The sequence below is a fragment of the Taurulus bubalis genome, assembly GCF_910589615.1.
Source record: "Taurulus bubalis genome assembly, chromosome: 3".
NCBI lineage: Eukaryota > Metazoa > Chordata > Actinopteri > Perciformes > Cottidae > Taurulus > Taurulus bubalis.
The window spans coordinates 5,346,334-5,368,048 of record NC_136591.1 but is presented as its reverse complement, the minus strand read 5'-3'; the positions used below and the strand labels follow the sequence as shown (position 1 = coordinate 5,368,048).

The window sequence follows — 21,715 nt, the reverse complement described above, 5'->3', positions numbered from 1 at the left end:
TATGACACGTTTACCACAACCTCACAACTAACTACAATGTGCATGTTCACGTGATTGGAAAAGTATATATATTTCTGTGGTTTTGTCCTCCCAGTTTTGGGGTGTTTAAAAAAAAATCTAATTAATATTTTTTCAGTTAATTTAGTTCATATATATTACATGTAATACTGGAAAATCCTAACTGTAGATGTGTTTTATATTTTGTCACAGGATGGTCAATCACATAATTTTCCTCTGGTTTAATAAATGGAAGACAATAATTTAAAAAACTAAGTTGATTCATAGTTGTCTTTCTGACCTTTATTGGCTTTGAAGTGAAGCAAATTGTATTCATTTACCAATGATGTGTTAATATTACAATAAAGTGTTTGTATGATCTTACCTCTATACATGAGCAAATATCCAGTCGTTGGTTAAGGGTGTTTTATTACACTAAAATAACAGAAGAATGGCACTTGATCTAACTGTTATTTATTTATTGAAGAGATGATTTCCATACTTTGTTTTCTGCTATTTTTTTTACCCAGATCCAGGATGCAACCATATTCATGAATGATTAAGTGGATGTGTTGTGTTAGAGAAAGTAAGTTTATAAGCTGTTTTGCAGTCAAAGTGAATACCAGCATCACCTAGATGAAGGGCTGAAGGTAAGAGCAGTGACCAGAAGGGGGCGCCATTGTGTAGGAGTTAAAGTTGTGACGTTCAAATGGGACTGTGGAAGTATTTTAAACATGAGCACCTGCATGACCCCAGGATGTGGTTAGTAATTGTAATAAGCTTGAGTGACTTTCTAGGTTTAAGCTTTTGACCAAAACACATTTATTCAGAATACAACTTTCTCTAAATATATCTTCAGTGTAAACCAAAACATTTGTTTCTGTACGTACACCTCTGTGTCAGAAATATCATTGTACATATGTGATATTTACGTACACAGCTCTTAAACTCAAACAATTATTGAAAGACGTATAGTGGTGGAGTTCCTTTCTGAGAAATACTAGCTATGATAATCACAAGAACCTTTAAAATAAACACAATAAAAGGTGTATTTGTATTACTTGAGACTACAATGCTGAATCAACAGACGTCCTCTGCCACACAGGCATCGAGGTCTGTCTCGGTGCCACACCACCGGAGCAAAGATTGAAAAATGTGATTATGTTTTTCTCATCCGCGCAGTCTTTAGTCAGCTTCAGGCACACAAAACAGAACTCCAGTTTACATCGAACACAGACAATGTTTTTACAATCAATTCTGTTATGCTCCACTATCAAACCACAGGTGGGACAGGCACGGATGGAGGGACAGCCAGTGACCCCTTCCACATTCTCGAAGGTGATTTCAGGGCAGCTCTTCAGTATATCCAGTGGGTTTTGGCAGTCACCATTTGCACAGCGGTCAGAACGAGGAGACGGACCTTTCCATTTCTTCAAACACTGCCAGCAGAATATGTAAGTTCTTCCTCTTTTAGCCGTGCACACTGGGCATTCAACACTCAGATTATGGAGGTCCGTTCTCATCACACAGGACTTGCAACCAGGACACTGTTACAAGAATTAAGAGAATGTTTATAAACTGTACCCTTGAACTCCCAACTATTTACTTTTAAACACACAGATATGATTTATAATAGTTTGTAAATGGTGTGATTGAGGTACATACAAATTTGATGTCCAAGAAATCCTTGGCAGCGGTTTGAAACACTTTCTTCTCTAAGTCATCAATTTCTTTGGGGGTCAGAAGAGCCATTTTACAAACCTCCTCCAAGGGCCACTCAACATCACAGAGTCCGCACACAAATTTGCAGTCACTCTTAAATATAATAAAGGAAATCAAAGAAAAGCATTAAAGAGTAAAAAAAAAAAGGAAGAAGCAAATTAGCAATCAGTTATCAACAACATGAGTCAACAACATGAGTTTCTAAAACGGTTCATTGTTTCAGGATGAAGGTGATATAAACATACCTCGTCCAGCAGATAGTAGCACCAGTTGGTGAGAGACGTTGGAGTGACAGCATGCCCGCAGGACATCTTAGCTCTGAGAGACTTGTAGTCAGCGAGCAAAACTATGAGATGCAAACAAGCAAATGAAAAGTTGTGCAGTGTTATAGTATGTTGGCATAGGCTATTTAAAATGTAAGAGTAAAGCCAATGAAAAATATGTGTGCTTGGTCAAATAAATTGGTAATGTAACTTACAATCTAAATCGTCCTCTCCCTCTACAAATGTAAGAGTGGTGTCTGCAGGGTCATAAAACTTATTCTCTTCTTCTTTAGTTATCCAACTGCTGCTTTCTTCAGAATCAGAAATCAGCTCTTCCTCATGTCTTGCGTCCCTTTCGTCTCCATGTCTTGTGTCATTTCCGTCTCCATGTCTTCCGTCCTTTTCGTCTCCATGTCTTGCATCCTTTTGGTCTCCATGTCTTGCGTCCTTTTGGTCTCCATGTCTTGCGTCCTTTTGGTCTCCATGTCTTGCGTCCCTTTCGTCTCCATGTCTTGCGTCCTTTTTGTCTCCATGTCTTGCATCCTTTTCATCTCCATGTCTTGTGTCGCTTTCGTCTCCATGTCTTGTGTCCTTTTTGTTTCCATGTCTTGTGTCCCTTTCGTCTCCATGTCTTGCGTCCTTTTTGTCTCCATGTCTTGCATCCTTTTCATCTCCATGTCTTGTGTCGCTTTTGTCTCCATGTCTTGTGTCACTTTTGTCTCCATGTCTTGTGTCCTTTTTGTCTCCATGTCTTGCATCCTTTTCATCTCCATGTCTTGTGTCGCTTTTGTCTCCATGTCTTGTGTCGCTTTTGTCTCCATGTCTTGTGTCGCTTTCGTCTCCATGTCTTGTGTCCTTTTTGTTTCCATGTCTTGTGTCCCTTTCGTCTCCATGTCTTGCGTCCTTTTGGTCTCCATGTCTTGCATCCTTTTGGTCTCCATGTCTTGCGTCCTTTTGGTCTCCATGTCTTGCGTCCCTTTCGTCTCCATGTCTTGTGTCCTTTTTGTTTCCATGTCTTGTGTCCTTTTTGTTTCCATGTCTTGTGTCCCTTTCGTCTCCATGTCTTGTGTCATTTTCGTCTCCATGTCTTCCGTCCTTTTCGTCTCCATGTCTTGCGTCCTTTTGGTCTCCATGTCTTGCGTCCTTTTTGTCTCCATGTCTTGCGTCCTTTTCGTCGTTATATATGTACCTCTCGTTAGAACGTTCCTCCACTACATTATTCAAAAAGTCATAACTCTCTCGTTTCTGCCTCCGTGAAGCTGAGACTTTTCCTCCCATGTTGATTCCTTATGCTCTCGACTCTGGTATGAAATGACAACACCCTGCACGTCTTTTAATTAAGGGTGTATGCGCGCAGAGGCAGGCTCTTAGTCCTTTCCGTGAAGTCATGTGATTTGAAGTTGACAGAAATGACGTCTCTTTTTTTTTTTTTTTTACCTTTTGCATGACCTGAATACATAATGGGATAATTACACCTGAACTAATGTCTCCTGCTCTGACTCGGTGGCAAAATGAAAATCCAGCTGAAAATAAAATGGAGAAGAAAAGATTATCGATTTGTGCGAAAATGAAGAGGAGATGAGGAAGATCGCTGTACAGCAGATAAACAAAAAAAAAGAAAATCACTTCACAAGGATAGATCGGCTCATTTATTTTTTATCATGTAATATATAAGTTATTATTCTATATGTCTATGTATTGGCTACTTTTGTGCAGATCGGGTCATGTTATAATATATATATATATATATATATATATATATATATATATATATATATATATATATATATATATTGTTTTTGATATATATATAATATTATATATATCAAATATATTTATATTAACTCTTTTTAAAATGTTAACACTATCAAATACAGTATTTGACATGCATATGATATGCCTCAACAAAAAATTACTGCATGACACAAAACAAAGAAAGATGAAGATGAAGTGCCCTCATTCAGAATGCATATATATATATATATATATATATATATATATATATATATATATATATATATATATATATATATATATACACATATGTATATATATGTATATACATATATATATATATATATATATATGTATATACATATATATATATGTTATAGACCAAAACATTTGTTTACATACACCTCCGTGTCAGAGGTATTTCAAGGTTTTGTAGTGCATCTATAACCAGCAGTGCTATAAGAGTTAAACCCTCTCGTCTCCAATATTTATTTGTTAGTGGTGAAAGTAGCTCAGTATTTACTCAGTACTGCACTTCCCTATTCTGTCATACTTCTACAACTCTCCATTTCTGAGGGAAATATGTATGTATTTGACAGCTATAGTTACTGGTTACTTTTCAGATACCACAAAAAAACACACAAAAATACCACACGCTACATCATTACTACATTTTCTATAAATCTTTCAACTGTGGAAAGAAGGAAACACATTCTCAAGAGGGCTGAAGTGCAAGTATATCAGATATATCTTAGGCTCTAACTATTTTGAAAGGAGAGTTTGTGTCTGAGAAATATCAGTTATATGAAAACAAAACAGTTGTGTTTATTTCTTGAGATCACGGTGTTCAATCAACAGATTCATGTCCTCTTCCACACAGGTATCGAGGTCTGTCTTGGTGCCACACCACTGGGGCAAAGATTGTATGGATTTGTCCGACACTCTACAGCGAGCTTCAGGCACACAAAACAGAACTTCACTTTACAAAGGCGGCAAACCATGGTTTTACATTGCTTTCTGTTATGCTCCACCATCAAACCACAGGTGGGGCAGGCACGGATGGAGGGACAGCCAGTGACCCCCTTCACCATCTCAAAGGTGATGTCAGGGCAGCTCTTCAGTATATCCAGTGGGTTTTTACAGTCACTATTTCCACAGCGCTCTGACCAAGCTGGACCTTTCCATTTGTTCAAACATAGCCAGCAGAATGTGTAAGGCCTTCTTCTTTTAGCTGTGCACACTGGACATTCAACGCTCAGAATATGGAGGTCCGCTCTCATCACACGGGACTTGCAACCGGGACACTAAGAAGCAAGAGAATGTTTATAACATTCATCCTTGAACTCACAACGATTTGTTTTTAAACACACATGTATGATTTTGAAGAACAGTTTGTAAATGGTGTGATTGAGATACTTACAAATTTGACGTCAAAATCCTTGGCAGCGTTTTTAAAAACTTTCTTCTCAAAGTCATCAATTTCTTCAGGGGTCAGAAGAGCCATTTTACAAACCTCCTCCAAGGGCCACTCAACATCACATTTGGTTTGTCCGCACACAAATTTGCAGTAACCCTTAAATATCATAAAGGAAATCAGTCTCGGACATGCAACAGTCTATCATGTTGTGTAATTCTTCTCTGCTCCTTCTTTGTAAAGAATAAATGTCCTGATTGAATGATTTTACCACCAGGTGTCGAGTACATTTTTCAAACAGTTGTTAACACAAGCTTAAGAGGTTTTACACTTTTGTTCTACAATATGTCAGTAAATACCCCTCTAATAAACGTAAAGCTTTTGCGTGTCTTAAAAATGCGGTTGCTAACAAGTGGCTAAATGAGACGACTTAACATCATCAAGCAGACTAGTCCGTCTTTAGGGCCTTGCTGTGTTTACTCGTGCTAGCCTTAAGTTAGTGTTTTACTTGCATTGACAACGGAGCCCCTTAGGGCTTTGTGCTTAGCCCACTCGTGTTCACGCTGTGATGCTAACTTCCGGGTTGACCTCCAAAAATATTGTAACTTGCATTCTGTCTTTTTACTTTACTATTAAAACTATATTTTTCATGATGAGAGTGACATTAAATAACAAACCTTGTCCAGCAAATAGCAGCACCAGTTGGTGAGAGACGTTGGAGTGGTAGCATGCCCGCAGGACATCTTAGCTCTGAGAGACTTGTAGTCAGCGCACAAAACTACGAGACGCAGACAAGATGAAAAGATGTGCAGTGTTATATCAGCTCTTAGGTTACTAATAGGCTATCAAATGTGAAAGTAGCCAGCAAGGTAAAAAAAACTGAAATTGTGAAGTTATTGGGTCTGGGCGATATGGCAAAATCTTCTCTGACGACGTGGGTTTTTTCATATCCCGATAGCGATACATATCGTGATGAAGTATATTTTATGATGGCTATAAAGAAATACCATTTGCGATAAAACCGTATTTGTGAATAAAATATTTGACAAATAAAAAGTAACGAGTATTTTCCTAAATATAAAATAAATATTAATAAATAATTTCTTAAATATTGAACTTTAGTGCAAAGTTAACGCTTTCAGCAGTTCCAAGTGAAATTACATTGAAGGAAAAAATATTTTCACTTTTCCATTGACTCTGTTTACATGCATGCACACAAATACAGAGTAACCAAGATACCCGTTAGATTTAACAGAGTTTTATAAAATGTTTTGATTGATTTGAGTTCGTGATTATCATCAATTTAGACAACATAATTGTGTTTTATCACATCTTGATGATTTCATCACCATTGGAGTTGATTGAGAGACAATCAATCATCATGTGGAATGATCGACTATAGCCCTAATTTATATTAGTTAAACTCATCCTTGGTAAATGCAAAATGTAACTACTTACAATCTAACTCGTCTTCTCCGTCTACAAACGTCAGAGTGGCGTCTTGCGGGTCGTAACACTTCTCAGTCTGAAGGAAGCTGCAGGTGGACGGCAGAGGAGGACTCGGCTCTTCTTTATGTCCTCCGTATCTTTCGTAGAAATAAACAAGTCTCCTAACTCCCGTAGCTGGCGATTTGCTCCCCATGTTGACTCTCAGCTCTCCCGTGACACAGCCAAAGTCTGCACTGCATTAAAGCTTGCTTAGTGCGCGAGGCAGCCTTTTCCGTGAAGTCATGTGACTTGAAGTTGCAAGAAATTACGCGTCTCTTTTTCTTTTTTCATCTTTTGTATTACCTGCATATATATATTTGGGATAATTCCACCTGAGCACACACACACTCTATCTCTGCTCTGAAGTGACAATGAGAATCCAGCTGAAAATAAATGGACCAAGGGGAGAAGAAAAGATCGTTGATCTGTGCGAGAGTGAAGAAGAGCTGGAGAGGATCACTGTCCACCAGCTGAAAAAGAAAATCGCTCGAGATCTGAGGACAAGTAGGCTCCTTTCTTCTTTATGATATATTATACAGGCTTTTGAAACTTTACACGATAGAGTCTATAATGATAAATATAGGGTAATATGCCTGTGTGTAAACAAAATATAGGCTTGTTTCCTGGATATCGGGTCCAAAGGCAGATGGGATTGTGTACTCTGCATTATTAATATTAACTGAATATTTTTCACAATATCTTTTTCTTTATTTTTAACATGAAATACAGCCTTTTATATGACTATGACATAACTACAACTGTAATGGTTGAAAAATATGACAAATATTTAGAAGAAAAATAAATTGCAGAGATAATTGTATTTATCTCTGCAAGCATGCACACAGGCAAACACGATAAATAAGAAGTTAAAAAACTCAACTGAAACGACGAGGCTTCCATCATAAGATAAACTAAAAGAGGTTCGTGCAAGTTTTAGCATATTATTAGTCAATATACCCATAAATAAAAGGGTTTAAAGACAACTTTAACTATCAAGTCAGCAGTTACATTTTATGAAGGGGAAAGTCCTTTAAAAACATTTGGTCATGGTCCAGCTTCAAATCATGAACCTATCTATTACACTTTGACGTGATCTCTCCTCTTTGGGGGATTAGACGCGTGGACACGTCTGCGTGGTAAACACATCTCTCTCCTTGTGTTCAGGTGAGGACATCCGGATGGTCTTCAGAACCGAGCCGCTGGAGGAATCCTCCCTGCTGACGACCTACGGGATCCGACACATGTCCACGATCCATACCCTGCTGCTGCTGCCCGGCGGGGTCTGACGTGATGGACACGCGCAGGGACTCCAAACTGAACCGCTGCAACTAATTTATATACCAATAATATCGAAAAATAAATACAAATGAATAAATACGGTGTATAGTGCTGATGGGTGTGCTTTGTATTGTTTGTTCGGCTATGTTTAAAAAAACAAAAAGTATTTTAAAAGTATCTATGTCTCTTGGATGCATCTATAAATAAAACATACCAGTACCTCAACGTGCAAGAACACCTGAGGTGCCCTGCCCTGTTATGGGGAAACCAGCATGCTATGCTAGAAAAAGAGTTGGCTATGTGCCTCTAAATGCTGAATAGTTTCTTGTGAGTTTTACTTGCAGAGGTGTAGTTTTAGTTGTACTTTATTTCTGAGTCACGTATAAAACACAAAGCTTCAGGAGTGAGAACAAAATGCTCCTATCAAATGATGTAAATAAAGTTATCGGAATACATTCAATGTAAAGCTCTGAACTCTTTTTAATGTAGTTCTTTGTAATGAGTTTGCTGGATAAAACTAAACACTGATCAGAGTCTCTTAATCCAAAAGGACTGGAAACGTGTTTGAACTGAGGAAAGTTTGGTTGTTTTACTTCAGGAGGTTCTTCTTTACCGTCAAGCAGATGGCATTTTTATTCTTCTCTTCCTTGTGAAAAATCAAAGGGAGTTATTAGTAACCATGGTGCCAATTAGTCAATTAAATCTTCTATAAGTAGCGGCTGAGTCATCTCCCTCAGTGAACATAATTATGATCAAAGGATAAACAATATGTTCTCATGAGAAACTGAAACAATACGTTCAGGAGAAACTCCGAGAGAGAGACAATGTAGTTAGACTACGTTCTGTCAGCGGAATACAAAAAAACAAGAACAGGGATGTGGTTATAAAATTCCTGATATCATCCAGGAAAACTTTAGGGGAATTTTCTTTGCCATAATTACAAGGTGCTCACTTCCGTCCGTAAAAAAAAACAAGAACTCGTAATGCGAGGTAGCTCATAACGTGAGCTGATGGCTGAGACAGAGGAAGCCACATCCTCCACTAAACCTACTGAAGTTATTATGTGAAGGCCAGCTGTCAGTGAGTACCAGATTATCTCTCTAATATCTCAAAGTATCCTCTCGGGTGTTTGAAAGTCATTCTAATACATTCGTTTTGAATCTGTGCAGATATTTATTGATTTCTTCTTATGTTCTGTTTACGGTGTTAACAGCTTGCATTAAAATAATGTAATTGCACGCGATGTAAAACAATAAAACGGGGTCATCAAGCTTTTTTTACCGTTAAATTTCCGGGACATCTTAGAAATTTCTGCTTTAAAGTGCACAACCCGAACTTTGTGAAGTTAATTTCTGCTACTTCTTTAAACTATAACTACTGCTGGTGGTCCTTATGGATTTATATTCATCGATTTTGCTTTTGCAGATTGAATAGCATACTAATAATAATAATTAACTTCTGAGATTTGTTTTCCGTTCATCATTATGTTTAATACGTTTTATTTCCATTGATAAGTTCATGCAGCAGCTGTTAAAGTCAATCATGTTCAGTTTTTTGCTGGACTAGAATAATTTGACATTTTACCATTTAAATGTGAGTTTATTCTCAAACGGAGAACCAATCGACAGAAACCAACATGTAGAAATTCATAACATTCAAATCTAACATTTAAAATCCAAATTAAACTAAACAAAATGCAAGACAAAATATCTGCATGCAATTATTTTGTGCAACTCCCATACTTCCTATTGAGAAAGATAATTTTGTTGATACATATTTTGATGAATGTCTAAATATTCTCTGTGGCGTCACGTAGAGAGGAATAGCGCTCCCTCCTGTAACAGACGTGGCAAAAGGCTTGCAGTGTGGCTGTGAACTGCAGTATTGACATTTATCATCTCAGTGTAACTAACCATTAGTCTCATGCAGGGCAGTCCTTCACTACAGTCAAGAAGTTTCAGGAAAAGGGAAGATGTGCAGACAGATGTGACAGTGAAGAGGATGAGGAAAGAAGACGTTTAAAAGAGACGACAAAAAAAAGATGACAAAATATGTAATGTGAGACGCGAAGAAACAAAACATCAAGTTTGAGTTGAGTTTGCTGAATATAATTACACTGAGAGTCTGAGAGGGAAAACCTGTTTGAGGGAAGTTTTGTTCTCGTGTGCCAAGAGAGCGCTTTCATACCTGGATGGGTCAGTCAGTGTTTGCCACAGGTATTACTGTACAACCAGACGATGGAGCAGCATGCCTACATTGGGTTTACCCTGTAAGGATGCCAGATTCACAGGTAACACCCTGAATCGTTGTCTGTTCTGAACTGAAGTCAAAAGTATTTTTTATCAGGAAGAAACTGCAGCACCTGAACGTAGAAGAAAAAGGACGGTTATCCTCTTCTGACAGGGATTAGAAAACACATTTAAATTATTCTGCTGATCTTTTCTGAGCCACACATGTTGTGAAAGTGTTCTGATACACTGTGTCTCTGACTTTAGGACCGTCTCACCTGGTGCCTTGAGCGCTGCAAACAGTTATAAATGGTCTCCTCTGCAAACGTCAAAGAAAACACTTGACAGGGTAACAACACATTTTCTGTCCTTCTTTATCAAATGGCTTTTATTGTTTTGTGTATCCAAAAAACACTTTACGCATTTTTTTCTCGCCTAGATAAATAACGAGAAGACGAAAAGAAAGATGTGGAGATCAAGAAAACGATCGAAAAAAAACAATGAGGCAGAGCAAAAGACGAAGAAACTAAAAGGTAATAACGAAGCAGGTGAAGTACGAAATATTATTGCAGGACACTTTGTGGAAAAACAACAACTGAATGAGTAAAAGTGGGCCCAAGTTACAAGCAGAATTTGTATTTGAACTGTTTTTTGAGATAAACGTGGTTGATGGTGATATAGTGGCAGTTATTCAAATAATATATATATATATATATATGGGATATATATGAAGTATTATTCGACAACTACACATATGAAGACACAATAAACAGACAACCGCTTGTCGAGAATTGTGTCATCAAATTATTTGCATGTTTTGAGATTCCTACAAAACTTGTGAATTTGGTCTCCTGTTGCATTTTGAACATCCCAAAGTCAATGGAGATGACCTAATGCCACTGTGTTTTTATTTCCTTTAAGTGACACAGGGACTTCTTTATGGTCTTCATAATCAGGGCTCCACATGTTACCTCAACAGTGTCCTGCAGGTTCTCTCCGTGACGACAGAGATCCACGACAGGTTTGAAACAGCTGCTTTCATCTGTAGAAGTGAGACAAGTATGTCAAGTATCAACAACATTGTTTTATAGAGTGATCCAGTATGGTGCTGGTTAGCAAGGAGATAAAAGTACTCATAAATAATTTTGGGTTGGTGACTAGCATCAAGAATAAATGTGTGCTTATGGTGTCTGAAGCTTGAAAATAGTGATGATGTCATGGTTAAAAAAAGTCGTAAAAAACGACTGTATAGTGAAATGGTCATCAATGAACTCACCTCTTCCTATAGGTTGGATCCCAGATCAGAGACAGACCAAGGGCTGAAAAACATCTTTGAAAAACTGAAGAAAGAAACGTGTAAAACAGGAAACATCACAAAGAGTTTAGGAATAGAGAATGGTAAGTTCAGTCATCATGAGAACATTCAGATTCACTGATTTGGAGTTACTGGATGTAAATGGACATTTCCATTTTTAAGTTCACCAACAACGTGATGCTGCTGAATGCCTGGAGTTGATTTTAAATAAAATCAGCCGACAAGCCTGTGTGGTGAGCACTTGTAATATCCATACTATGATAAGTAAGAATTCAGAAAACTGTGATATATACGTGGTTCTTCTATTTAAAGGTTTTCCAAGGACAGTTGGCGTACACAACAAAATGCTCCAGTGGCCACAGCATCAACGAGGAGACAAATCCATTCTGGACTCTTCCACTGTCACTAAAGGACACTCATGATGAAACCTTCAGCGTGGTGATTACCCTGTTCTAATCACTTATCACTTATTAAAATAAGTACATTTTTAAAATAAGAAGTTGTTCGGTTGTCTGAATAAAGATTAGTGTGCCGAATAACTGATCTGTAAAGCAATAGTATTTGTTATTGACCACTACGCTGCCAATAACAGAGGTCAAACAATCTTGGGAAATGATGACAACATTAAGTGTTTTTACAGGAAAGTGGCTTTGAAAAGTTTTTCCAGTCTAAACTATTCAATGGAGACAACATGGTGCATTGCAACGACTGCAACGAAAAAACAGAGGCAGAAAGTGTGAGTTATCCAACACCTGATGGAGCTGACTGGAACCAGATGAACGTTTATGAATGTTTATTATATTGTCTGTGGTGTATAATTATATGTCTTGTATTATTTAGGAGTGTGAGATGGTGGTATTTCCTCAGATCTTGACTCTACTCCTCAAGAGATTTGAGTTTGACTACAACACCATGAAGCATGTCAAAGCAAACTGCAGTGTGGACGTGCCCCGTGCGTTACAGAGACAGGTAAGGAGGAGTGACTTTCACTGGTGCTCCTTGTGTTTGCTTTAAATATAGTTTCACATACAATGTTCTTGTAGAAAAAGGAGTACGACCTGTACGGGATGGTGAATCACATGGGCAGCCTGAAGGGAGGACATTACACAGCCACCATCCTGTCCAATGAGGACAACACCTGGTACGGGTTTGACGACACTTGTGTCAACAAGGTGAGGATTATTTTAACGTATCCAGTATGACAAATATTAAAAACCCATTAAAAAAATAAAAGTGATGTTTTTTTTCTCCTTCTTATAAACGGTGCAGGTTGAGAAGCAACCATTTGCAGAAACCGGGACTTACACGTATGCTTAATTATTTACATTTTAACATGTCTGACATGCCTGGGGAAAAAACAATGTTATACCACAAGGTCCATTTAGTAGCTGTGCCGGAGCTTTTGATCGTATCACAATATTCATCAGCAGATGGAGTTCTGTATTATAAAAGTTCCATTTTCTCATTTTTGAAGCACTTAAAAGGAATTCAAATTCATGTAAAATTATCTAAAGCTTCAGAACAGCTCCAAAATGGACCCGAGATATATTATATTATCTATCTGGAAATGTTTACGGTATGTTTTCAACATTTTTTATTGAAATATTTCAAAATGGTTGTTCAACAGTTCCAGTGATGCCTATCTGCTCGTGTACAGAGGTAAGTTCACCTAAAAACATCAAGAAATCATCAGTGTCCGTATTATCAAAAGATAATTGAGTCATGTATTTATTTTCCTCCACTTTAAAATCTCAGAGAGTCTGAGAGACGAGGATGAACAGAGAGACACACTCAATTTAAAAGAAAAGGAAAGTGCGGAACACAAACAGGTAGTTCCAAGTTTCACAGAGGACCTGATCCAAGATGTGTTTGCCCTTCAACAAACACAAAACACAAGCGACTCCACAGTGGTGGAAATGGAAAAAGGTAACAACAACAAAAGGACGGCGAGGAGACAAACCTTTTTATTTTCATACATTTTTAATTAAAGCGCTTGATGATTAATTTCTGTCTATCTTTCCCACCAGATGAGAATTCTCATAAACTCTGCAAGAGTTCAACCTGCAAGTTGCATCCTGTTTGGATTTCACTCATCATTATCGGTTGTGTGGCAGTTGTTATTGCATTGCCATTAATATTTGCGTAGGGAGGATTTACCTCAGCACTGAACACGGTGGTAATGAAGACAATGATTACTCCATAATGTTATTAATGAACTTTGCTTCTTTGTAAGCAATGTACTGATCCATGTGAAAATCATGTCGATGATCGAGAGACACAATCAACTATCTATTGTGTCACATGTAATCTTTATCTCAGCCGAATGTTTCTGTGTGAGTCACTATTCATTCTGTTCTGTATTTACTGTTGTTGACATTAATTAGTATCACTATTATGCTTTGTGCTGGAAACCAGCTGATAAACGTTCAACGGTTCATGACTTTGCTGTTCAATAAAAAATACAATATTTGATTGAATTAATTAATCTTCTCTCCCATTTAAATAATCATTAAGACTGAGAAGAAAAGAAAAACAAAGCCATCAAAAAGCCACAGTTTCTTCGACACTGAAAGTGTATATTCAAAAGTTTTTAAGGAGGCGGTGCTCGCTGCAGATCCTGTGTGTGATCCTCTGGGGCGGCGTGGACCCGGAGCCTGCAGAGGCCACACGTCCTGTAGGAGACCACGGCTGCAGCCAGCAGACACAGGCCAGCAGTGATGCAGAGCGCGGAGGCCGCAGTGAGCTCTGCAGGATGTCTGAGGGGCGGCCGCGTCCCGTTCTGGGCTGAAGTTAAAGTCTCACTGACCAGAAAGCAGTAAAGTAAAGCAAGTGTGAGTTTCAGGTTACTACAAAGAAACAGGGTGCTTGTTTAAGTCGTACTTGCCTTGTGATAGAAGCAGGAAATGTACCGACATCCTCTGAAGGAGGAGTGACGTCGCCGTACAGACATAACCTCTTGTCGGGACAGTGAACTAAACCCCGGTGCCCTTTTATCTGACGGTTAAAAACAGCAAAGAACACATCAAATGATTCAAGTTCACACAATAACTGGGGATCCAGTTGGTTTCAGTATCTCACCTGTGATATTTTTGTAAAATTAGTAAACAAACACTCAGTTATTACTACCTGTATGTGTCAAACATATTTTATTTGAGCAGCTTAATGTTGCACTAAACAACAATACACCAAGACCATGACCACAATGTTTCCATATATTTACATTGCAGTATATCACTTATAATACTATAATAATAATAATAATAATATAGTAATACATTGTTATAATCATGCTCTTTTCTATTGTAAATACATACTATTATTGTATTATTCCTGTGTAATGTGAGTATGTTAGATATACTGCACATACATCATATATAACACTACGTGTTATCATATTTTATTATCAGGCATACTGTACATATTCATACATATATACTATCCATTTTCTTGCCTCTCAGCCTCTCTGTGCTGGTGTGACGTGTTCATTTCCTCTTCAGGATTAATAAAGTTTAAAAATATCTTATCAGATAACAGTGATTCAGTTGTTGCTCAGTCCACAACGGAACAGTAATAACAGTAAATATGATGAAAGTTTACTTCCACATTCCTCACACAGTAGCAGTCAACAACTCTATTGAGTTAGTCACATTTAGGGTTGTGTCATGTTACCTGAATGGAGCCTCCCGCTGGACAGTCCACCCACTCAGAGCCTGACACCTGGATCTGGTACCTGTTCGGTCCAGTACACCTGTGTCTGTAACAACGGCCCTCCACAGAGCTGCTGAGTGAAAGAGACGGACTCCGGTTCTAAAAGTAAGACGGGTGTAGAAGGAAGAAATCAATGTCAAAAAAAGGAAACAGTCAGGAAAACAAAGGTGACATTATTTTCTCTCTCACACTCACACTCACACACACAGACACACACACACACACACACACACACACACACACACACACAAACACCTGTCTGGTCAGGTTTGAGAAGAAGCAGCGGCTGTGAAAACCAAAGACCTCCCCGCTCCAATCCTCTTCTCGGCCATTTTCCTCTTTCCAACATTCACTCTGAAGAACGAGATGAGGAAAAGGAGTGAAAATGCAGCGCTGCAATGGAAAGGAAATACCACAGATTGCCATTAAAGGCACAAAAAATTAAAACAACCCCATATTCCTGCTCTGCAATTAGAGAATTCAGAGCAACAGTGTGAAGAGTGTTCATAATTTTGGACATTTTAAGATCATGTAAAAGACTTCTGGCTATGCAAAATTAGTAAGATTTCTTTTTTTATTGCACAATCTGGAGGCTATGGGATATAGATATAGTTAGAGGAAATCAAACTTACTCCATTCTTAAGAGGTTTATACATTCGACATCCCTCCAGGTGGGGATCGGTCTGGCACTCCCCCTTATGGAGGTGAAGATAATGACACCCAAACCCACTGAGAAGAAGGAATAATGCAAACATTGTTGGAAGTGTTGGAAATGAAGGATGAAAAGAGAAAAGTGACCACATTATGTAGAGTATATATTTATAAATATACCTGCCGGTGCAGAAAAAGGATGAGGACTTGTTCTGACAGGCTGAAAGGGAACCAAACATGGCTCCTTCCCCTATAAAAAAAACACACATTCATCTATTTTTCTCTCTCCTGCAAACAATCTTAAAACACACAAGTCAGGCTTTTTAAATCATGATAACGATCACTCAGATGTACATGATTACATTTGCCATCTCCATCTTCCCTCACCGTCTCCCCAGACTAGACTCTGAGCTCGACTCAGGTCGACGGCATACCAGCCTGTATCCTGCAGTGCAGCCAAGGTGACCGGGTCGATCCGAACCGTGGTCGAGTCCCCCAGCATCGCCGCCATGATGGAGCCCTGCAGGACCCGGGACTCCCAGTGAGAGGACAGTCTGCCTGGAGGAACATCCTGAAGGAAGGAAGTTTAAAACATGCAAGCAGAGCACATGATGGATCTGTAAAACCGGGTTGGAGCAGTTCAGTACCAGGTTCTCCAGCGGGCCCCCGAGCTCAGGGTGAGCGGACGCCAGGTGCCTCTGCAGGGCCGCGACAACAGACGGGGTGAAAACCCTCATCAGGCCCGATCCATCGGAGTGAGTCACTCTGCCTCGAGGAGAACAGCCGGCACCAGCTGCAGCACGAAGAAAAGCATTATGATCTTTAATGCATCTTTGCTTCAAGATATAATACAGGATTTGGACCATGTTTGTAAGATTATTGTTTGCTCTTCCTCCTTTTACAATGCGTCTAATCCGTTTCACTCTCTATGTAATCTCTATAAACTCACACAAGCCACAACTAGATTCAGACGTCCCAGAATCATCTCACATCCTTTTACATCTGGCTAAATGAATGTATACATGTGGAACAAGATGACAGAAGAGGCAATGAAACACTATTATGTAATAATTATAATTCTTTGTTTTCATCAAAGAATTATTATATTTTGATTGCATATTTATTTTTTATTTGTATTTATTGTACCATAGTTTGTATTGATTTCTGTTGTTTTATTGCCTTGTTTTGTCTGTCAAAGCACTTTGTAAGCTCTGTCTGTAAAAATGTGCTGTATAAATAAAATTATTATAATAAATATCAGTGTTGGAAAAACCTTGAGAAGTGGAGGAACAGTCTCTCCAGGTGTGGAAGAGCTCTTTAGAGAAACCGAGTGCATGAAACAGCTCGTGGATCACAGTCTGGAAAACAGATGAGTTCACACAATTCAGCACATCAACAGACCAATTAAAAAGCATCATAAACAATATTATTAGAGACATTACCTGCACAGTCGCCCGTTGGCTGTAGGCAGCTTCTGCCAGTCGGTCCCTGCAGAGGACCACCACCCCGGCTAAGGGTCGCCCATCGGTGCCCGTCTGGCAGTGGACAGCGTAGGCCAACACCTGAGGCTGAGAGGTGAACAACATAGGAGACCGGTAACGGCAGAGAACAACAGCTGCAAATACATTTGATCCATTTTATGTTTTAAAGCAGGAAGTTTTTTTTTGTTTTATTTGTCTGTTGCTGCTGTTTTGCAAGCAAAGAATAAATAAAAAATACAAGGAAAAAGATGCCATGATACTGTTTTACACTGTTTATCTATTGACTGCACAACCAGCTGAGCTCATAGACCACAAAACACATCAATCACTTTGGTCCCTTTAATCACTTCAACTGGTAATAAATACATTTTTAAATACATTTTAATCTGTCTGTATATATGATAATGCTATTGTGGATTATTTACATTAATTGCTTTTTATTTTACTATGTGTCGCACTTTACCCGTCTGCTGCTGTAATCCTGCAATTTCCCCACTGCGGGACTAATAAAGGAATATCTTCTCCTATCTTATCTCATAACTGGGCTTTGAGGGCAACAAATATCAAAGATGTGAGAAAAATTAAAAGACAATGAAGAAATATTATTGTAGACGCTCTAACACAGTAAAGCCAGTCAGTTTAATAGTTTCAGCCTTTTTTAGCGTGTTCCCTTGTTTGTATCTCTTTAAAAATATATATATATATAGTTATATTTTGTCATTAATTGAAATGTCTAACTTTAACTATTTACTTTAAGTCTTCGATATGTTCTCAGTAAGTCCTCTTCACCTCTGCTCTGCACTTGTCGGTGGCCTGAACGTGGAGGTACAGCAGGAAGTCGGTGTCGGGGAGTCCGGCTCCTTCAGGACGAAGCCGAGTCCTTCGAGGTGAATCAGCTTCAGAGTAAACATCACATCCAGCAAGATGACCATCTGGGATCTGTGGATAAGAGGGACGGCAAAACGAAGCTCGGCTGGATTGTGTGTTCTTTGTGTGTACAGGTAGGTTCTGTGTACGTTTCCCACATGAATACAATAACTGATACTTACCGTCACATCCAGGCAGGTCTCAGTTCTGTAGTTGTTGTTGGCTCGACCACACCTGAAAGAAGGAAACTGTGAAATTGTCTGTCCTTTGCTAAAATACATGTAGCAGGTAGTATATTTAATGCTGGCATTTATATTTATTCATTTTACACCATAAAGTGAAGTTTAAATAATTATATATATGGTACGACAATGTGATTTGCAAAAATTATTTCAGTTTCTTTGGATAAACTAGAAAAATATATCTTATATATAATATAATTAAAACACGCAAACATCTTTAAAGTGATCAGTTTATTGAAGATAATCTTAAAGCTCACCTATGGCTTAAAGTACATACTATACATACACACCTGTTGTAGTTTGCAGTACTTGAATTCTTCCACAGAAACTTGCAGTATTTACTGACGTCTCTGCTGAGCAGCAATGGACCCGGCACTCTATTCACTATAGAAAGGTCAGACATGATCGTACGTGTTTACCTGTGTGTGTTCCTAACTTGGGCCACTTTGAGACACATAGCTCGTCAAGAGAGCTGATTCGGGGTCAGTGGTTAATATTAGGAAATGAATGTAAGCCTATGTAACTTGCCCAAAAGAGACATTGGTAAATGTGTGTGTTTCACCTGACAGTAAAGAAGACACCATCTTCACAGCCTCCTCCACCGCTGCCTCCAGCTTCTCTTTCTCAGCCTCTGATAGGCTGTTTCCCTCCACTGGAATCCAGGTCTGGATCCTGATTGGCTGCGGAAAGGCTGGCATGGGCGGCGCCAACATTCTCAGGCGTCTCCCCTGTGTCACCGACAGGCCATGCGGCGGTGACGCCTCGCGTCCCGGGTGATTGGTCTGCTGCCCGGAGGGTAGCAGGTGCTCTCGCCCGGCCTGGGCTCCAAGCCTTGGCTCGCTGGGTGGGCCGTCTGGGGCGACGGGTGCAGCTCGGACCACCCGGGCCTGGGCCTGAACCTCGTCAAAGATGCACTTCTGCAGGGATCCAGGGAGCTCCACCACCATTACCACCAACAACCCCACCCAGAGGCGCTGGGGTGGAGGTAAGACCATAATTATAGCTGTGAGGGGTAGTAGTTTGACATTTTGGAAGCTGCAGGATACGTTCATTCAAAGCAACTTCACCCATTGAGCTCCCTCACTGGAGCCTTTTGGGATAGATGGAAGCAGATGTCGAGGACCATGAGCTCACATCATGTGTCTTTTTCCTGAGAATGGAGGGGGGTGTTAGTGACCTGGAAGAATCGTCTCTCGAGCAGTTTGGAGAAGGCCTTTCGCGTTTAAACCTTCATGTTGGCTCATGAAACATGCATGAATATTATAGAAATGAAAGCATGAGGGGGAACCTGAACCCATGACCTCAGTATTTCTGGCCATAATCATGCACTTGTCTTGTATGTAACAGTACAAGTACTTGTACGTTAAACCACTGAACGAACGCAAAGATGACTTTTCCAACACAACAGAGAATATGAAACTAAATGCAGACCATGTAAAATGCTATATTGCTATCATTAAGTTAAAGTTCCTATTCAAAGGTCACAAATCAGTTTGTTTAGCTTACTCGTTTCATGGTTGTACTTTACATAATAAATCTTAAGCGTTGTTCATAACGGCCCATTTGTTTTTTCATCAATGAGACAAATCAATTATATGGTGTACTCTTTGACAACCATGAGGTAATTTAAAAAAAAGGTAGATGTAATGTTCTGGACTCAAATAGGAAAATATACAGTATTACAAACTTAAAGATAGTTTTTCCCCTCATTGTCATCTCCTAGGTTGTTATATCAGGTACATTTTCCATGAGGGGTAACACTCTGAATAGCACTGCTATGAGGAATAAGGACATGTGTCTGATAGAGCAGCTGTTAAATATAGAACAGCTTTCAGCTCCAATAATAACTTTCCTCCAGCATTAATCAAATAATATCAAAAGCATTCATTACGATTACCTTGCCCTGACCACGTAGACTCAATCCTCGTTGGCAAACCGCTTCATTTTCTCTGCATTCACCTTTTATCCTGAACACGAAAAGGATTATCTGCCTTTTCCCCCAAGAACAACCACTGAAGCGCTCTGTGAATGTCTACGGGGCTTTTGAATACAAAGCACAATGCAACTACTCGGCCATCCCTGTTACGGAGGCGTCAGGTGTGTCTTCACCTACCTGACTAACACACATAAAGAAACACACAATACCCAACGTATAAAAGTGCAAATTGTTTAATCTCAGCCATTTTTTACTTATATACAGTGAAGTTGACCCTAATAAACCATAAAATCACTTTCTCTCTTATTTAACCTCATTAAATTGCGTATTTAAAACTTCCGACATTGACCCAAATACATTCAACAAAGCAAACCAGCTTAAGAGAAAGAAAAAAAAAAAGTAACTTGCTGAAATAAAAACACCATCAAATGTACAATACAAATGGCACACCACAAGTCTGTTGTGTCAAAACGTGACAGAATGCGATCGATTCCCCTCAAGGGTTGAAGATTCAAGTTATTTAGTGAATTCAGGGCCCCTTTCATCACAAGGGCACCTTATCTTCCCGTGCACACTAAACACACAGACAAACATACACACACTAAAATCAGGCACCGAAGAGATTGTCTTTTGACACGTTTTCTTTTGTAGACTACATACATTCACTTGAGAAGTGTGTGTGTACTCAGGACAGTGTTGCAATCAGTGTGCACTAAAATACGGGTCCCAAAAAGGTTATTGCCAGCTTGCAGAGAGTGCATGCATTTCCGTTCACGTTATAATAAAGCCACTTATGTGTCGATGTGTGCTATGATGTGAGAAAACATGTGCCTCCGTGTGTTTTGGTTTGCAGTGTGTGTGTGTCTCTCTCTCTGGAACTGTCGACAGGAAACTCCTCAAAAAAGGCACTTAAATAGGGGAGATTTATTTTCTTCTGATTGGGATTAGCTGTGATAAAACACGAGACTGGATGCAAGTGGCAGAAGTATGTGGAGACAATCCACATCTACGAACATACTCCACTGTCAATGTAAGACTAAAACGCAAATGCATTCACACAGTTGCAGTCATACAAGCGCAATTCTTTCCATCATGTTCTCTAAAAACTCAAATCATTCAATCGGCCAGTAGCCCGCCTCAGTTTCTTGATAGGGAAGATTCATCTGTGCAAAAGTTTACCTTCAATGTGCAGACGAGCATTAAGTGAGTGCACATCAAATACTCACCGACATTTCCTCTCAAACATACGTCAGCCGTGCTTTTCGTCTAAAAATTATACTATTTTCAAGGAGGTAAAAAAAAAAAAAAAAAAAGTTAAAATACTTGATTACATAAGTCAACAAATCCAACTCAAAGCTATTTCAAAAAGGCACCAGACTTGCACAGTGCGG

General features: G+C 39.1%; 5 protein-coding genes across 6 annotated transcripts; 2 read left to right on the top strand and 3 right to left on the bottom strand.

Annotated features, from left to right (window-relative positions):
- Positions 1-529: 529 nt before the first annotated feature.
- On the bottom strand, positions 530-3,248 carry LOC306733433 (uncharacterized protein). The gene is made up of 4 exons (XM_079214666.1): positions 2,198-3,248; positions 1,965-2,065; positions 1,663-1,812; positions 530-1,544 (listed from the first exon to the last, which is right to left on the bottom strand). The coding sequence occupies exon 1, from the start codon at positions 3,137-3,139 to the stop codon at positions 2,309-2,311; it is 831 nt and encodes a 276-aa protein (XP_079070792.1). The 5' UTR covers positions 3,140-3,248; the 3' UTR covers positions 530-1,544; positions 1,663-1,812; positions 1,965-2,065; positions 2,198-2,308.
- A 923-nt stretch (positions 3,249-4,171) lies between these two features.
- LOC306733438 (putative E3 ubiquitin-protein ligase RNF144A-A) lies at positions 4,172-5,902 on the bottom strand. Its single transcript, XM_079214671.1, has 3 exons — positions 5,808-5,902; positions 5,137-5,289; positions 4,172-5,020 (listed from the first exon to the last, which is right to left on the bottom strand). Exons 1-3 carry the CDS (start codon positions 5,871-5,873, stop codon positions 4,577-4,579), a joined length of 663 nt encoding a protein of 220 aa, XP_079070797.1. The 5' UTR covers positions 5,874-5,902; the 3' UTR covers positions 4,172-4,576.
- A 1,049-nt stretch (positions 5,903-6,951) lies between these two features.
- Positions 6,952-8,009, top strand: LOC306734259 (uncharacterized protein). The gene is made up of 2 exons (XM_079215610.1): positions 6,952-7,122; positions 7,783-8,009. Exons 1-2 carry the CDS (start codon positions 6,990-6,992, stop codon positions 7,902-7,904), a joined length of 255 nt encoding a protein of 84 aa, XP_079071736.1. The 5' UTR covers positions 6,952-6,989; the 3' UTR covers positions 7,905-8,009.
- An 864-nt stretch (positions 8,010-8,873) lies between these two features.
- Positions 8,874-13,906, top strand: LOC306733825 (ubiquitin carboxyl-terminal hydrolase 47-like). Of its 2 annotated transcripts, XM_079215132.1 has the most exons (14): positions 8,874-8,976; positions 10,392-10,473; positions 10,564-10,657; positions 11,046-11,145; positions 11,413-11,522; positions 11,602-11,672; positions 11,752-11,877; positions 12,080-12,175; positions 12,280-12,408; positions 12,483-12,611; positions 12,709-12,746; positions 13,067-13,098; positions 13,195-13,365; positions 13,467-13,906. In XM_079215132.1, exons 3-14 carry the CDS (start codon positions 10,591-10,593, stop codon positions 13,583-13,585), a joined length of 1,188 nt encoding a protein of 395 aa, XP_079071258.1. In that variant the 5' UTR covers positions 8,874-8,976; positions 10,392-10,473; positions 10,564-10,590; the 3' UTR covers positions 13,586-13,906. The 2 variants fall into 2 exon arrangements, with proteins under 2 accessions (XP_079071258.1, XP_079071257.1); XM_079215131.1 differs by lacking the exon at positions 8,874-8,976 and having other exon boundaries at positions 9,058-10,473.
- Positions 13,907-14,029: 123 nt separating this feature from the next.
- Positions 14,030-19,383, bottom strand: cirop (ciliated left-right organizer metallopeptidase; the record flags this gene model as incomplete). The annotated part of the gene is made up of 14 exons (XM_079215203.1): positions 14,030-14,240; positions 14,324-14,433; positions 15,109-15,220; positions 15,383-15,501; positions 15,780-15,876; positions 15,979-16,048; positions 16,186-16,369; positions 16,446-16,591; positions 17,072-17,156; positions 17,241-17,366; positions 18,069-18,218; positions 18,329-18,380; positions 18,679-18,772; positions 18,951-19,383. 14 exons carry the CDS (start codon positions 19,381-19,383, stop codon positions 14,030-14,032), a joined length of 1,989 nt encoding a protein of 662 aa, XP_079071329.1.
- Between the last annotated feature and the right edge of the window lie 2,332 nt (positions 19,384-21,715).

What these genes read in the sequence shown, in the direction of transcription:
- LOC306733433 (XM_079214666.1), bottom strand. Translation starts at nt 3,139, where the DNA reads ATGGAGACAAAAAGGACGCAAGACATGGAGACCAAAAGGACGCAAGAC.
- LOC306733438 (XM_079214671.1), bottom strand. Translation starts at nt 5,873, where the DNA reads ATGTCCTGCGGGCATGCTACCACTCCAACGTCTCTCACCAACTGGTGC. An exon ending in GCTGCTATTTGCTGGACAAG is followed by an intron (nt 5,290 to 5,807) that starts GTTTGTTATTTA and finishes ATGATATTTAAG; the next exon opens with GGTTACTGCAAATTTGTGTG. An exon ending in AGGATTTTGACGTCAAATTT is followed by an intron (nt 5,021 to 5,136) that starts GTAAGTATCTCA and finishes CTTGCTTCTTAG; the next exon opens with TGTCCCGGTTGCAAGTCCCG.
- LOC306734259 (XM_079215610.1), top strand. Translation starts at nt 6,990, where the DNA reads ATGAGAATCCAGCTGAAAATAAATGGACCAAGGGGAGAAGAAAAGATC. An exon ending in CGCTCGAGATCTGAGGACAA is followed by an intron (nt 7,123 to 7,782) that starts GTAGGCTCCTTT and finishes CCTTGTGTTCAG; the next exon opens with GTGAGGACATCCGGATGGTC.
- LOC306733825 (XM_079215132.1), top strand. Translation starts at nt 10,591, where the DNA reads ATGTGGAGATCAAGAAAACGATCGAAAAAAAACAATGAGGCAGAGCAA. An exon ending in CCCGTGCGTTACAGAGACAG is followed by an intron (nt 12,409 to 12,482) that starts GTAAGGAGGAGT and finishes ATGTTCTTGTAG; the next exon opens with AAAAAGGAGTACGACCTGTA. An exon ending in CTATCTGCTCGTGTACAGAG is followed by an intron (nt 13,099 to 13,194) that starts GTAAGTTCACCT and finishes TTAAAATCTCAG; the next exon opens with AGAGTCTGAGAGACGAGGAT.